This window comes from Myotis brandtii, unplaced genomic scaffold (assembly GCF_000412655.1).
Source record: "Myotis brandtii unplaced genomic scaffold, ASM41265v1 scaffold1087, whole genome shotgun sequence".
Lineage (NCBI taxonomy): Eukaryota > Metazoa > Chordata > Mammalia > Chiroptera > Vespertilionidae > Myotis > Myotis brandtii.
In genome coordinates, this window is record NW_005353698.1 from 793,443 (window position 1) to 805,140 (window position 11,698).

The 11,698-nt window shown below is 37.1% G+C and overlaps 1 protein-coding gene across 3 annotated transcripts in view; it reads left to right on the forward strand.

Annotated features, from left to right (window-relative positions):
- Window positions 1–207: 207 nt before the first annotated feature.
- Window positions 208–11,698, forward strand: part of EMCN (endomucin) — a 106,152-nt gene continuing 94,661 nt past the window's right edge. Inside the window, exon 1 of one of the 3 annotated variants that reach the window (XM_014542996.1) lies at window positions 208–488. In XM_014542996.1, the coding sequence (XP_014398482.1) occupies window positions 395–488 (94 nt within the window). In that variant the 5' untranslated portion in view covers window positions 208–394. The remainder of the gene's footprint in view (window positions 489–11,698) is intronic. The other 2 variants (XM_005857225.2, XM_014543005.1) reach the window with 2 other exon arrangements.

Genomic DNA, 11,698 nt, shown 5'->3' on the forward strand with positions numbered 1-11,698 from the left:
TCCAAAACGCACTTTCAAAACAAAAGTTAGAAAGCTGTAGGACCCATTCTCAAGAAAGATCTGTTTCTGTTCAAAACCCGCCCTGACCTTTTTGTTGAAGACGAACAAAATAATGTAGTAACAAAAACACAAGTGGCTGCCAAAGGAAGAGAGAAAAAAAAAAAGTTCCTGTAAGGGACTGAAACAATAAATCTCCTCTCTGCTGAACTCCCCAAGGGAGTGTGTGTATTTCCTCCCGTTCTTTATCACAGCCCCCGAAATAAGGAGGAATGGGCAGTGGCTGTTCACAGTCCGCACACCTTTTCCATTTGCTAATCGGGCCCTGCCAGGCTGGGAGGGAGTTGTCCCTGGCTGACACCGGAGCGAGGAGCCACGGCGACAATCCACAGGCACCATGAAACTGCTTCAAGTGACCGTCCTTTGCCTTCTGTCCAGCGTTGGTAGCAGTGAAGACAACATAGGTACCATTTTCTCTTATTTCTCTAACGGTGTGTATCAGATGTCCCTCAGAGGGGCTGTTAGCCTCAGTTTCCCATCAAGGAGCTTCCCCTGAAACTTAGAGGTGGGGGATTCATTTTCCTGCGTGAAATGTGTGGGTGTTGACTGTGAGTGCATAGAGAAGGCTCTACAGGGAGAATGTTTGTTTCCACTGAAGGGAAATGTTCGCTCCTGCAGGGGCCTTGAAGTGCCGTTGATGGCATCATAAAGGTACTGGGAATATAGAATGACCTTTTTAGAGAATAAAAATCTGGGGATTAAGTGCTGGTTTAAAATGGTCTCTTTTCAGACATGAGTCAAGAAATCACAAGCTTGTCATGTATGTGTGAAAGGCTATAACTGGAAATATCGCATTGCAGATGCTGGCCTATATTTGCCCCTACTATAGTAGGCTCTAATAAATTGAGAGGTTGAGTAAAGCTATATAGGAAAATGAACTATAATATCTTGAGAATATGTGGTGGGTAAAGAGATTTGTTTGATTAAAGTTTATAGATATTTGCTCCAGAAATATGCACATACCTACACACAACATTCTGCATAACATTTCAGGGGATTATTCATAAAAACCTTACCCATTGACTGTAGGTTTTGAAACTCAGATAAAGGTTATCTATGTACCTACATGAGCCCTAAGTATATTAATGACCAGTTGCAAACAAATGATTACATTTTACTTGTAACCCTTTCAGAGGGATTCATAGTAAGCAGTTACATTAATCAATATTTATAGGCTCCTACCATGTTCTCAGCGGGGCAAGGAATGAAAAATGAGCAAGACCTCGTTTTTGTCCACAGCAGAGAATGTGCTATTGGGATAAGTAAGCATGTAAGTCTAATACAAGACAGATTTAATGCCTGACAGAACAAAATACAGACTATCATAGAACACGGGTGGGAGAGATTGATTCTGACGGGTCCTGGGCGGGGGAGGGGGACACACCTCCGTTCTGACTTAATTTCACTAGTGCTCTTTTAAAAAGTTTGCTTCCTATAAAACTTGAATATCCAGTGATAATGTAGAAAAAAAATAAGCACACTCCTTCCTGAAAAACTTGTATCATTAATTTCTCAAGTGTATTTGTAAATCACATATGATGGCTTACCATGCATCTTGAAGTTTTCAGGGTTAAGTTTCCGTGACTGTCAAGGCCCTAAAATTGACTTGGAAGACTTGCTAAGAATCTGATTTCTTAAAATAAAGAGTATGGATGAGGTGTCCCAGAAATCAATGCACTCACACTCCCTTAGAAGTAACCCTTCAGTATGCACGGGGATCGGGGGGCGGAGGGGGGTGATTAATAAGAATCCTGATGCATGGAAAGCACTGCTCACAAACAGGTGTCAGGTCAGTATACTTTCTGAAAGGCTGGGTTGGGCTGCTGAGCATTTCAGGTCTGCGAGCATCCGTGAGGACACTGCTTTCCTGGCATCATTAAACTCTGAATGAATTACATGTCTTTCTGAAAGCAAAGGGGAATAGGATCAATAGGATCAAGCAGCCTGCAAAATCCAGGCATTAGGAAGATGGAAAGGTGAAGGACAACCCAGAGATGACCTGGCAGATTTTTCTACCTGGTCATTTTTTGGGAGAATACCAACCTCCGTTAGCTTGCCGGTAATGAGCCTAATCTCTCTGTTAATGGTGTCTTCTTTCTAATGAACTATTTACCCAAGTCCGGTAATTTCCCTTTGGAGCCCAGACAACAGTTACATAATGACCATCTTCTTCAACCACTGTCAACAAACCTATCTGTTAACTTCAAGCCAGTGTTTGTAAAAACCACTCCATGTATCTTAGAAAAGAAAGCTCTAGCTTGGGAGCATAATTCGACCACCTGAGCGGTGCCTAGGAGTTGGAGAGGTTTTCCCATTCACGTGTATGATTTTTTTGCACCTGGTTCTGCCTGTTTTATGTTTTCCTTCCCAGATATGGGGCAGGAAATGAAGCATTTCCTAAGCTGATTTAGTACGTTTCCCCCCCTAACCCTTGCAACCGGAAACACATTGATTTCAAAGCTCTCTATGTTCCCCAAACTTAGAATGCTTAACGTATTTCATCCGCAGAGTTGATTATTGGAGGTGGGGAGGGGAGTATTTCGTGTCTTAAATTCATAAGTTGTCAGGGAGATCCATGCTTTTCTGCATAGTAATTTATTTCTTTAAATAATGATCTTTTAGAGAAATTGACTGCTTTCTTTTTCTTTCTGATGTTTTTATCAGCCTGAGATTTAAATAAATACAATATAGTCTTTTGTGCTCCTTGTGAAAATCAAGGGGATCTTTCTACTTGGCAGTGAATTACTTTTTATTACTTGGTTGGTGGTATAATATTATACTATCTCCAATTTGGAAAGCTGTTTTGTGAGATATGTATGGGAGGTTCCTGAAAAGGAACTGTCATTCTTTCCTGAGGTTTTCAAATTATATTTCAAACTGAACAGACTCCTACCGTGGCTTTGAGCCCCTTTGGCTTTTAAGTCTCGATCAATGAGCTTTTGACTATTGGGTCTGAGAGAAGTTAAATGAAGAGGGATTCCAAGAAAAGGGAGGCCCTGAAAGCAATTGCCTCTTCAAGTGCCATTTGCTTTTTGAACTTTACACTAATTTAGGAAAGATTAATATGTTTTAGGCATTTGCAGGAAGGAACAAACATCGCTGTATTGATATCTGAGGAAGAATTTAATTGCTTGGAGAAATTCATTTGTTAGTGATTTAACATTCAATTTCATGAAAAAGAGATAGATCATACACACTGAAAGGCATACTATACTAAATGCTGAAGGTTTATAGAGATCAATCAGTCCTTGCCTTAGAAGTGGGGGTTGGGGGGGAAGGAGGACCCAAATAATTATTAGTGTGATTATACTGTAGGCTTTGAGTGGTAAATCAAGAGTGATATGGAAAATTCATAACTAGCTTAGTTTTGGGTATAGGGACATCAGAAATGTCTTCATATAAAAATGGAAATTATCATGAACTATGAATCTTGAAAATGAGGAGGCTCCAGATGAATGTAGCTTCCTGAATAGGAATATTAAACATCAATAGAGTCTAGACTAGCAATGTAAGGCAATCACAGGTTGGACATAGATAAATGTTGGGAAATGAGCTTAGAAATACAGCCTCAGCATATGTTGAATACCAGGATGAGGAATATTGACTCATATAGTTTATTAGTTTAGAGCCTCTAAATGTGTTTGAGTATGGGAATTACATGATTGAGCTATAAATTGGAAAGATTAATCTGTGAGCAGGATAGAGGTTGAATATTGTAGTCAGGAAAGGTAAAAGTTCAAGAAAATAGTTCAAATGTTATTGCAAGTCTAAGAGTCTATCAATAAAATGAAAAGATAGGTCTGGGGAAAAGTTATAAGGAAGTAGAAACTGTGATTTGACATGTTATTGACTGGCAATGAGGGAGAAAGTGACTGAGGTGTACAGAGAGGGTGATTTTAATAATACAAGTAGGGAAATGACTTGGGAGTAGACATAGGGATAGATAGATGGTTTAGAGAGAAAAAATGATGTATTTGTTTGGGACATAGTGAGTTTGAAATCCTAATAAGATTTTCAAATAGAGAAATCCAGTGAAATTGAAATTGTCTAGTAGGTAGTTGGAATGTCTCTGGAGCTGGAAGTGATAGTGAGGGAATGAATTTTCTTTACTCTAGATCCCAAGAATTTTTAATCATGCCCATTGTAAGATGAATAATATAGAGCAGGGGTCCTCAAACTACGGCCCATGGGCCACATGCACATACAAATATTGTATTTGTTCCCGTTTTGTTTTTTTACTTCAAAATAAGATATGTGAAGTGTGCATAGGAATTTGTTCATAGTTTTTTTTTAAACTATACTCCGGCCCTCCAACGGTCTGAGGGACAGTGAACTGGCCCCCTGTTTAAAAAGTTTGAGGACCCCTGATATAGAGAAACAATTTATGTCTCTTCTGGATGCTCATATTTCTTAGTCTTATGGCACTTGTTTTCCAAATCTGTCACAGTTATTTGTGTGTATCTCTTATCTCCTTTACCAGACTACAAGTGCTTTGAAAGTAAGGTACATATTTAATATTGTTTGTTTATTTAGTAACAGTTCTAAACACATCAGGATATAATTTGCTAAATGAATGCATAAATGAATGATATAGTTTTCCTCTTATTTTTTTTTTATTTTTCATTTCTTCCTATCACAGTAACTTACCAGATTATTGCCTAGTCCTAGTCCTTGGGAAAAGGTTATGGACAGGTATGAATAACAGAACATAAGATAGATACAAGTGGATTATTTTGATTCTTAGCTATGAAAGTAAGCATCAAATATAGGGAAAGGAGCTTCTTATAAAAGGTAAGTCAATTCCCAAACTTCAGCAGAAGAGATGATAGGGATAAATGGACAACCCAGTGCCAGATAATAGTAATTTAAAAAATCTGGAAGAAGGAACTGCCATGACTATAATCATTTTGAGGAAGAATATCTAAATAGAATTGACTCTACTTATTTTTCCTTTGGGGGCATCAAATACTTTATATAACATTTTCTTGTAGTAAGAATTATTCTAAACCAACTTCCCAAAGATACAGAATGGATTTCTATAAAAACAAAGTTCACAAAAAGAGAAGTTGGAAGAAAGTTAAGTAAATACTATACATTATTAATTCCTGTATTACCTTAAGTAACATATGAGTTGCTTTAGTGATCATTTTACTTATAACTTCTGTTTAGCATAATTACTCTCAACAGAGCTTACCTAAAATGAGGGATCTAGTACAAGAAGAGTGAACTGATATGGAAATAAACCCAATGGGAAAAGTATTCAGTCCTTGATCCTTTTGTTTAGCATTCTTTCTTCACTACTTATGTTTTAATAGTCTCTACCTAAAGGTTGACATGATCATCCTAGAATTCTCTGGCAATTTTATTCTTCTGATTGTAATTATTCAGATATTGAGAAAAAACAATGAGCAGTTGAGGGTCTCAGAAAAGTTTTTAATTTTCGGGGTCATTACCCATTCTTTTATTGATGAAGTCACATTTCAAGCCTCGGATAAATATTTTAACTTGTAAAGAATTATCTAATCCAAATAATTTAGATTCTTTTTCTCAGTTATCACTTTCCAACTTCCTCTTCATCTTTGGGAACAAATTGAGATGAACATTGCTAAACAGTGATTGTCAAAGCAGGAATTTACTCCAAGGGACATTCAATTCCTGTGTAGTAAGTGTCTCTTTTCCTGTTACTGAATTCCTGTGAGTCATTATAGCACTATCAGGATAGATCATAGTGCCTGTCCAGTGTTAGAAAAAGCTCTTTTAGTTAGCAAACAAGATCCTTTTGTACTGTTGCTCTCAATATCAACATCAGCATGGGAATCATTAGCGTCATTAATTATATCTGGAAAGGCCACTATATGGTACCTAAGCTTCAGGCAAACATAAGAAAAATAATTTTGTAAAGTTGAATAGAAATTTTGTCTTGTAGAATAATATATTCATAGAATAACCATAACTAGCTTCTAAATAGAAGCAACCACAATATTCAATATTAGTCACCTATTGTGTTTTTCCCTATATTTTCTCTGGCCGTGTTTACTAGTGGTCCAGCCATTGCTATGGCAACCCAGGATTTATTATTTTTCCTAATGGGAACATTTTGGTTTGGATGATAATGCATGTGTAGGTATAGATTAGTTTCAGTTTCTCTGACATTTTAATTAATATGCACTGGCTTTCCTCCTCTTTGCTTAAAAAAAAAGCTTTAATCAATCTTTTGTTGCATAAGTTAAATAATATTCTAAGCAGGTTCTATTTTAAGGCAATCATTAGTCTGTAAGAGTCAATAATAAATTATATTGTGAGGTTAGTAGTCAAAAATGTCAATGTCATTGGTTTCATTCTTGGTATCCTGCTCATCTGAAATGTGAACTGCTTTTTAATCTTTTTAATCAGTCCTATTCTGGCCTAAACCTAAATTAGTTGTATCAAAGTTAACCCAAATAAGTATCATCACAACAGCTACTAACAGCTACCATTTATTGTGCCTGGCACTTGACACACATTACTTCCATCAAAACACTTCAGGTTCAGCTTTATTATTCTTATTTACTGATTAGGAAACATAGGTTTGGAGATAATATAAAGTTTTACTAGGATGGTATGCCTTACAATGAAACCAAAGGACATTGTTCTTCAAAATCTTCCTCTACAATCCTATACCCTTCCAATGTAATAAAACTACAATAGTTGAATATTTCTGATAGAAAATAATAGGGATAGAGATTTACCCTTTGAGTAATTCAGAAACCATTTCTACATCCCATAGCCACTTTGGCACATCTAAACCAACAACTAATGTTTTTGGTGGGTACAGCTCCACAACCCCCTTGTTGCTTGGCGGAGTGAGCTCCTTGCGATATCCTGAGAAAAGGCATTTTTTCTGAGACTCGCATGGGAGGATGAATTATTGTAGAAAGCTTTATTTCTGTGGAGTTAAACCCCTGAGTTTCCAAGGTCCCATTTCCCTTTGCCCCACCATAGCAAAGTGTAGCTGTGGCTTCAGCAGAGCTAGAATCAAAGCCAGTGTCCAGGAATTTTGCTTCATATTTGAGCAGTGCCTAGTCCAGCATCAGGCTAACTTAGTTTGTGTTCCCAGTTGCAGTCCATCAATCCATTGCATGTGGGGTCCGCAAGGCCACATGGCTATGAAGGAAGCATGGGTGAATGCAAGAGAGCCAGGAGTGAGCCAAGAGCCAAGAGAAACAATTCCTGTATTTGGGGGATTATGTCTCCCCAAACATTCATGAACTTGCAGTGGCCCTGCCCATTCTGGCCAATGATCTCTGTTCCCAGGTTTGACTGACAGGCGCCTTCCTTAGTCACGCCAACTTTACTGTACATCTACTAGTACCTATCTCCCCTTTGTTGAACCCCTTCCCCCAATAATCTGCAGGGAATGGGCTGGAGGTTCTCTGGGGAGTGTGAAGTTACAGCTTCTTAGTGAAGCTTCCCAGATGCCAATGCCTATAATATCTGGCTTTGCATTTGCTCCTTACTTATTATTAATTACTAGCTTATTACAACAGTATCACTAAGACAACAGATATATGAATGAATTTCTACTTAGTTATAACAATTTTCTTAATATTCTGAATTCAATTCATTCTTAGGGGATTGGTTGAAAGGCATTGTAGACTTTTGCCTACCTACTCATTTGGGGTTCTAATATTAACGTCAGTGCAGTTAATATGGCACTTGGAGGAGAAGGAAAAAAAGTGGAAATAACTATTAGTGAATTAATCACTTAGTGTCACATTTGTAATTTTCCTGGAGCCAAACTGTCTAGTTTCAAATCCCAACTTTGTCACTCACTATTTGTGGATTCATGGAAAAGTTATATAAATTTTCCTCAGCTATAAAATGGAGTGAACACAGTCCCTACCTCATAGGATTATTGAGAAGATCACTTGAGGTAATGTACATGAAATGCCTAGGATAGTGTTAGGCATGTGGTAACTTAGTAAATTTTCCTGAGTTTTAGAATTAGTCCTAGAGTTTATTATATCCCATTCCTTAGATTAATTTGTTTCCAAGTTGATTCCAATACAGAAATAGCAAATATTTAAATAATTATAATGTGAATTCTCACAAAGTGAAAATCCAGCACATGAAAATTTTTCTCAAGAAAATTGATACAGGATACTAGGAAGATGATTGGCAAATTACATTCTTAATCACAATATATACAGGCACAATTTGATATATACAGACTGGTGTAGTCTCTAGCATACCTTTCAGGTTAGTAAATTCCTCACTCACTGTATAAACTAATCATTCAAATTAATAAGAAAAATTGTGTTTGTGTTTAATGAGAACTCTTTTTGTCCTGAGAATCAATAGTCTCAAATATTATTACCTATTTTAAAATATTAAGCATTGCTTAATCTGATAGTTGGAATAGGTTAGTAAAAAAAAACCTGTCTTAACCTGACCAACTGTGAATCTAACTTATTAATATACTGAAGTAGGTCAAGACACTAAATATTTCTTAGCCCCATTTTTTTCTCTACAAATGAGAAAAAATATTTGTTGAAATAGTGTTGGTGTTACATGAAAACAAGAAAACCTATTTTAGATATTGGGTAAGTTACAAATTATTAAAATAATGGTTGTTAATATGCAAGCTAGAACATTTAATTCACAGAATCAATGGATAACTTAGAAGGCATTTTATAAATGTGAGAATTTTTCCTTATTGGCTGGACCTTTAACTGACAATCCACCATTGCTCTTTTACAATAATACCTTTACATCTTTTTTATGGTTGGTACACATTCAAATCGCCAACACATTCAATTGTGTTGAAATAATGCTTGAGTTATAAAAATCACACACACAAAACAAGGAAAAACATTTGTATAACACATTGAATTTGTTTTAACCGAAGTGGCTAAAGAAATGATTTTTTTGTATGAACTGTGAAATTGTCCTCCTAGGGCATTCAGCAAGTGTAAGGGCACAAACACCCAAAGTCTTGGACACTCTCTCTAGGGTACAGAGGCCACTCTTGAATTCGCCAGCTCAAGGACATTGTGACAACTCCTTTATCCTATGAGACATATCCCAATTATCTGTCTCCCTGAAAATCCAGTTTTAGATAATAAGACTCACCTTTTTAAATTCAAGAATTAACTAATTTAAAGATTTATTATTAGTAATTACATTATTAGGATTAGGATGATTCAATTATATGAGTCAATAAGCTTTTTATTATTGTTCATTTTCTTTTTCATTTCTGACAGCTTCATTTGTTTGGTAAAAGTTTTATATCAATTAAATTTAAAACTCTATAGGTTTGCAAAGTAGAAGAAAGAAAAATGACAATGCTCCCAACCATTTAAAAGCCTGTTATTATGGTCTATTTCAATCTAACTGAATATAAATCTCTTGGGAGCAAGGAAATGTCTAATTCAGCGGTTCTCAACCTGTGGGTCGTGACCCCTTTGGGGGTCGAACAATCCTTTCACAGGGGTCGCTTAAGACCATCAGAAAACACATATATAATTACATATTGTTTTTGTGATTCATCACTATGCTTTAATTATGTTCAATTTGTAACAACGAAATTGGGGGTCACCACAACATGAGGAACTGTATTAAAGGGTAGCAGCATTAGGAAGGTTGATAACCACTGGTCTAATTGATACCCCCATCCCCTACCCCCAGAGAATATCTTTGAAAACTTAGATGATTCTTGCTAACCAGCTCTTGCTTTAATTTGGAGAACTCTGTCTCTTCAAAAGTCAGCAGAGTGGAAAATACCCAAGGCAGTTTGGATTTGTTTTCAGTAACTTGAGGGCAATATTTATGTTTATCCTTGGCCTGTGTCATATAGAAGTTGTGAGTGTCATTTTTCGATACTATCTTGGTGGGCTGGACATATTTGACTTGCTTTGTGAAGTTGATTTGCCATTATATTGTTGTGTAAATAATAGAAAATCCTGTCTTTGGTTTATAGTGACTATCCATATCACACAAGAATGGCATGATTATCTGAATGCAAGTGGTGAATCATTCCTGAGGCTTCCTCTCTCTCTCTCTCTCTCTCTCACACACACACACACACAAAAATTGGTATCCTGTAATTCTGTACATCATTCATCAGGTAATCTGGAACCATTTAGATCAGACTAATTCTCACTCTCAGTAGAATAGAATATAAACTTATGGAAATTCACTCATAAAGACATGTTGATTATAGATTTCACTTCTCTACTTCTGAAGTCTTGGTTCAGCATTTTGAGAAATAAACTATTCTAATCATGCCCAGAAGCAATTCAGTTATTCCCACCTATTTAAAATTTCATTGACGAATAAAAGATCAAAATGCCCTCTAGACAGGTGACATGGTAGTAACAGCTTTTTTACTTTGTCAAATAAAGACACAAAATCCCTACAATATGTATAGTATTTACTAGTGAATTACATTAAATAAAGGCTACTTTAGCATTTTATCTCTCTCTCTCTCTCTCTCTCTCTCTCTCTCTCTCACTCTCTCTCTGTCTTGCACATGCACAGCATAACAAAGTCTTTAAATTTCATTCTCACTGAGCTCTGACTGATGTCATAAGTTAGCACTGTGCAATGGTGGAGAGTGCACTGTCCTCTGACCCAAGAGCCCGTGGTTTAACTACCATAGGCCACAAGTTTGCTGTGTGACTGAGCTAAGCAATTGTTTTAATGGCTCAAGGCTTTAATTTCTCCATCTACAAAGTGAATATGGCTTAACTAAAGATATTAAAGTTTTCTTCCAGTTCTTACTGTGTGATCCTATCATAACCAATAATTTCTGTACATTTTACCTCAAGATATCTTGCTTCAGTTACATCCTTTTATTCCTAGATATATTCACAGGAGCAAGGTTTCAATTGTATTCCCTAATGTTTACTTCCTTTGGGGAATTTTCAGATATGACTGTTGGAAAGTATCTGTTTGTATGTGACAGGCCTATTTTCTGCCTCAAAGATACATTTTTCATAGTACACACCAACAAATAACATTTTTTCATGTGGTATTATTTGTATATAAATTGGAGAGATTTAGTGGTGAGAGGAATAGAAAAAAAGACAGAGATACAGAGAGAGAAATTCATTGACATCCAGAAAAAGATTGAAAGTAAGAAGGAGATTAAAAGAAATTGAGGTAGTGATAGAGACTAGGAGAAAGAGAGAGCCTCTCTGATAGGGTTGCATGGGAAGATCAAGAATGAGAAAGGGGAGAAACCAAGATGGTGGCATAGGTAAACACCGGAGTTTGCTGCCTTGCACAACCACTTCAAAAATACAACTAAAAGACGGAATGGACATCACCCAGAACCACAGGAAGGCTGGCTGAGTGGAAATTCTACAACTAGAAGGAAAGAGAAAAGCATACTGAGACTCAGAGGAGGTGCGGTGCGGAAGTAAAATACTAAGGTACAGAGGCACACGCGGAGGGGGCTGGCGGCTGAGGGCGCGGTTGTCTTTTTCAATCGGGAGGGAGTCTCAGGCTCTGAGCTCCAGTTCTGGGTGAGTCTCTGGGGACCTAGACTCATACGGGAGAAGCGGGACTGTCTGGCATTGGTCGGAACTCGAGGGCAGCTTTCTCTCGGAGGTACTTGCAGCAATTGCTGGGACACTGAGAAGCGGGGCCTCTGAAGGCA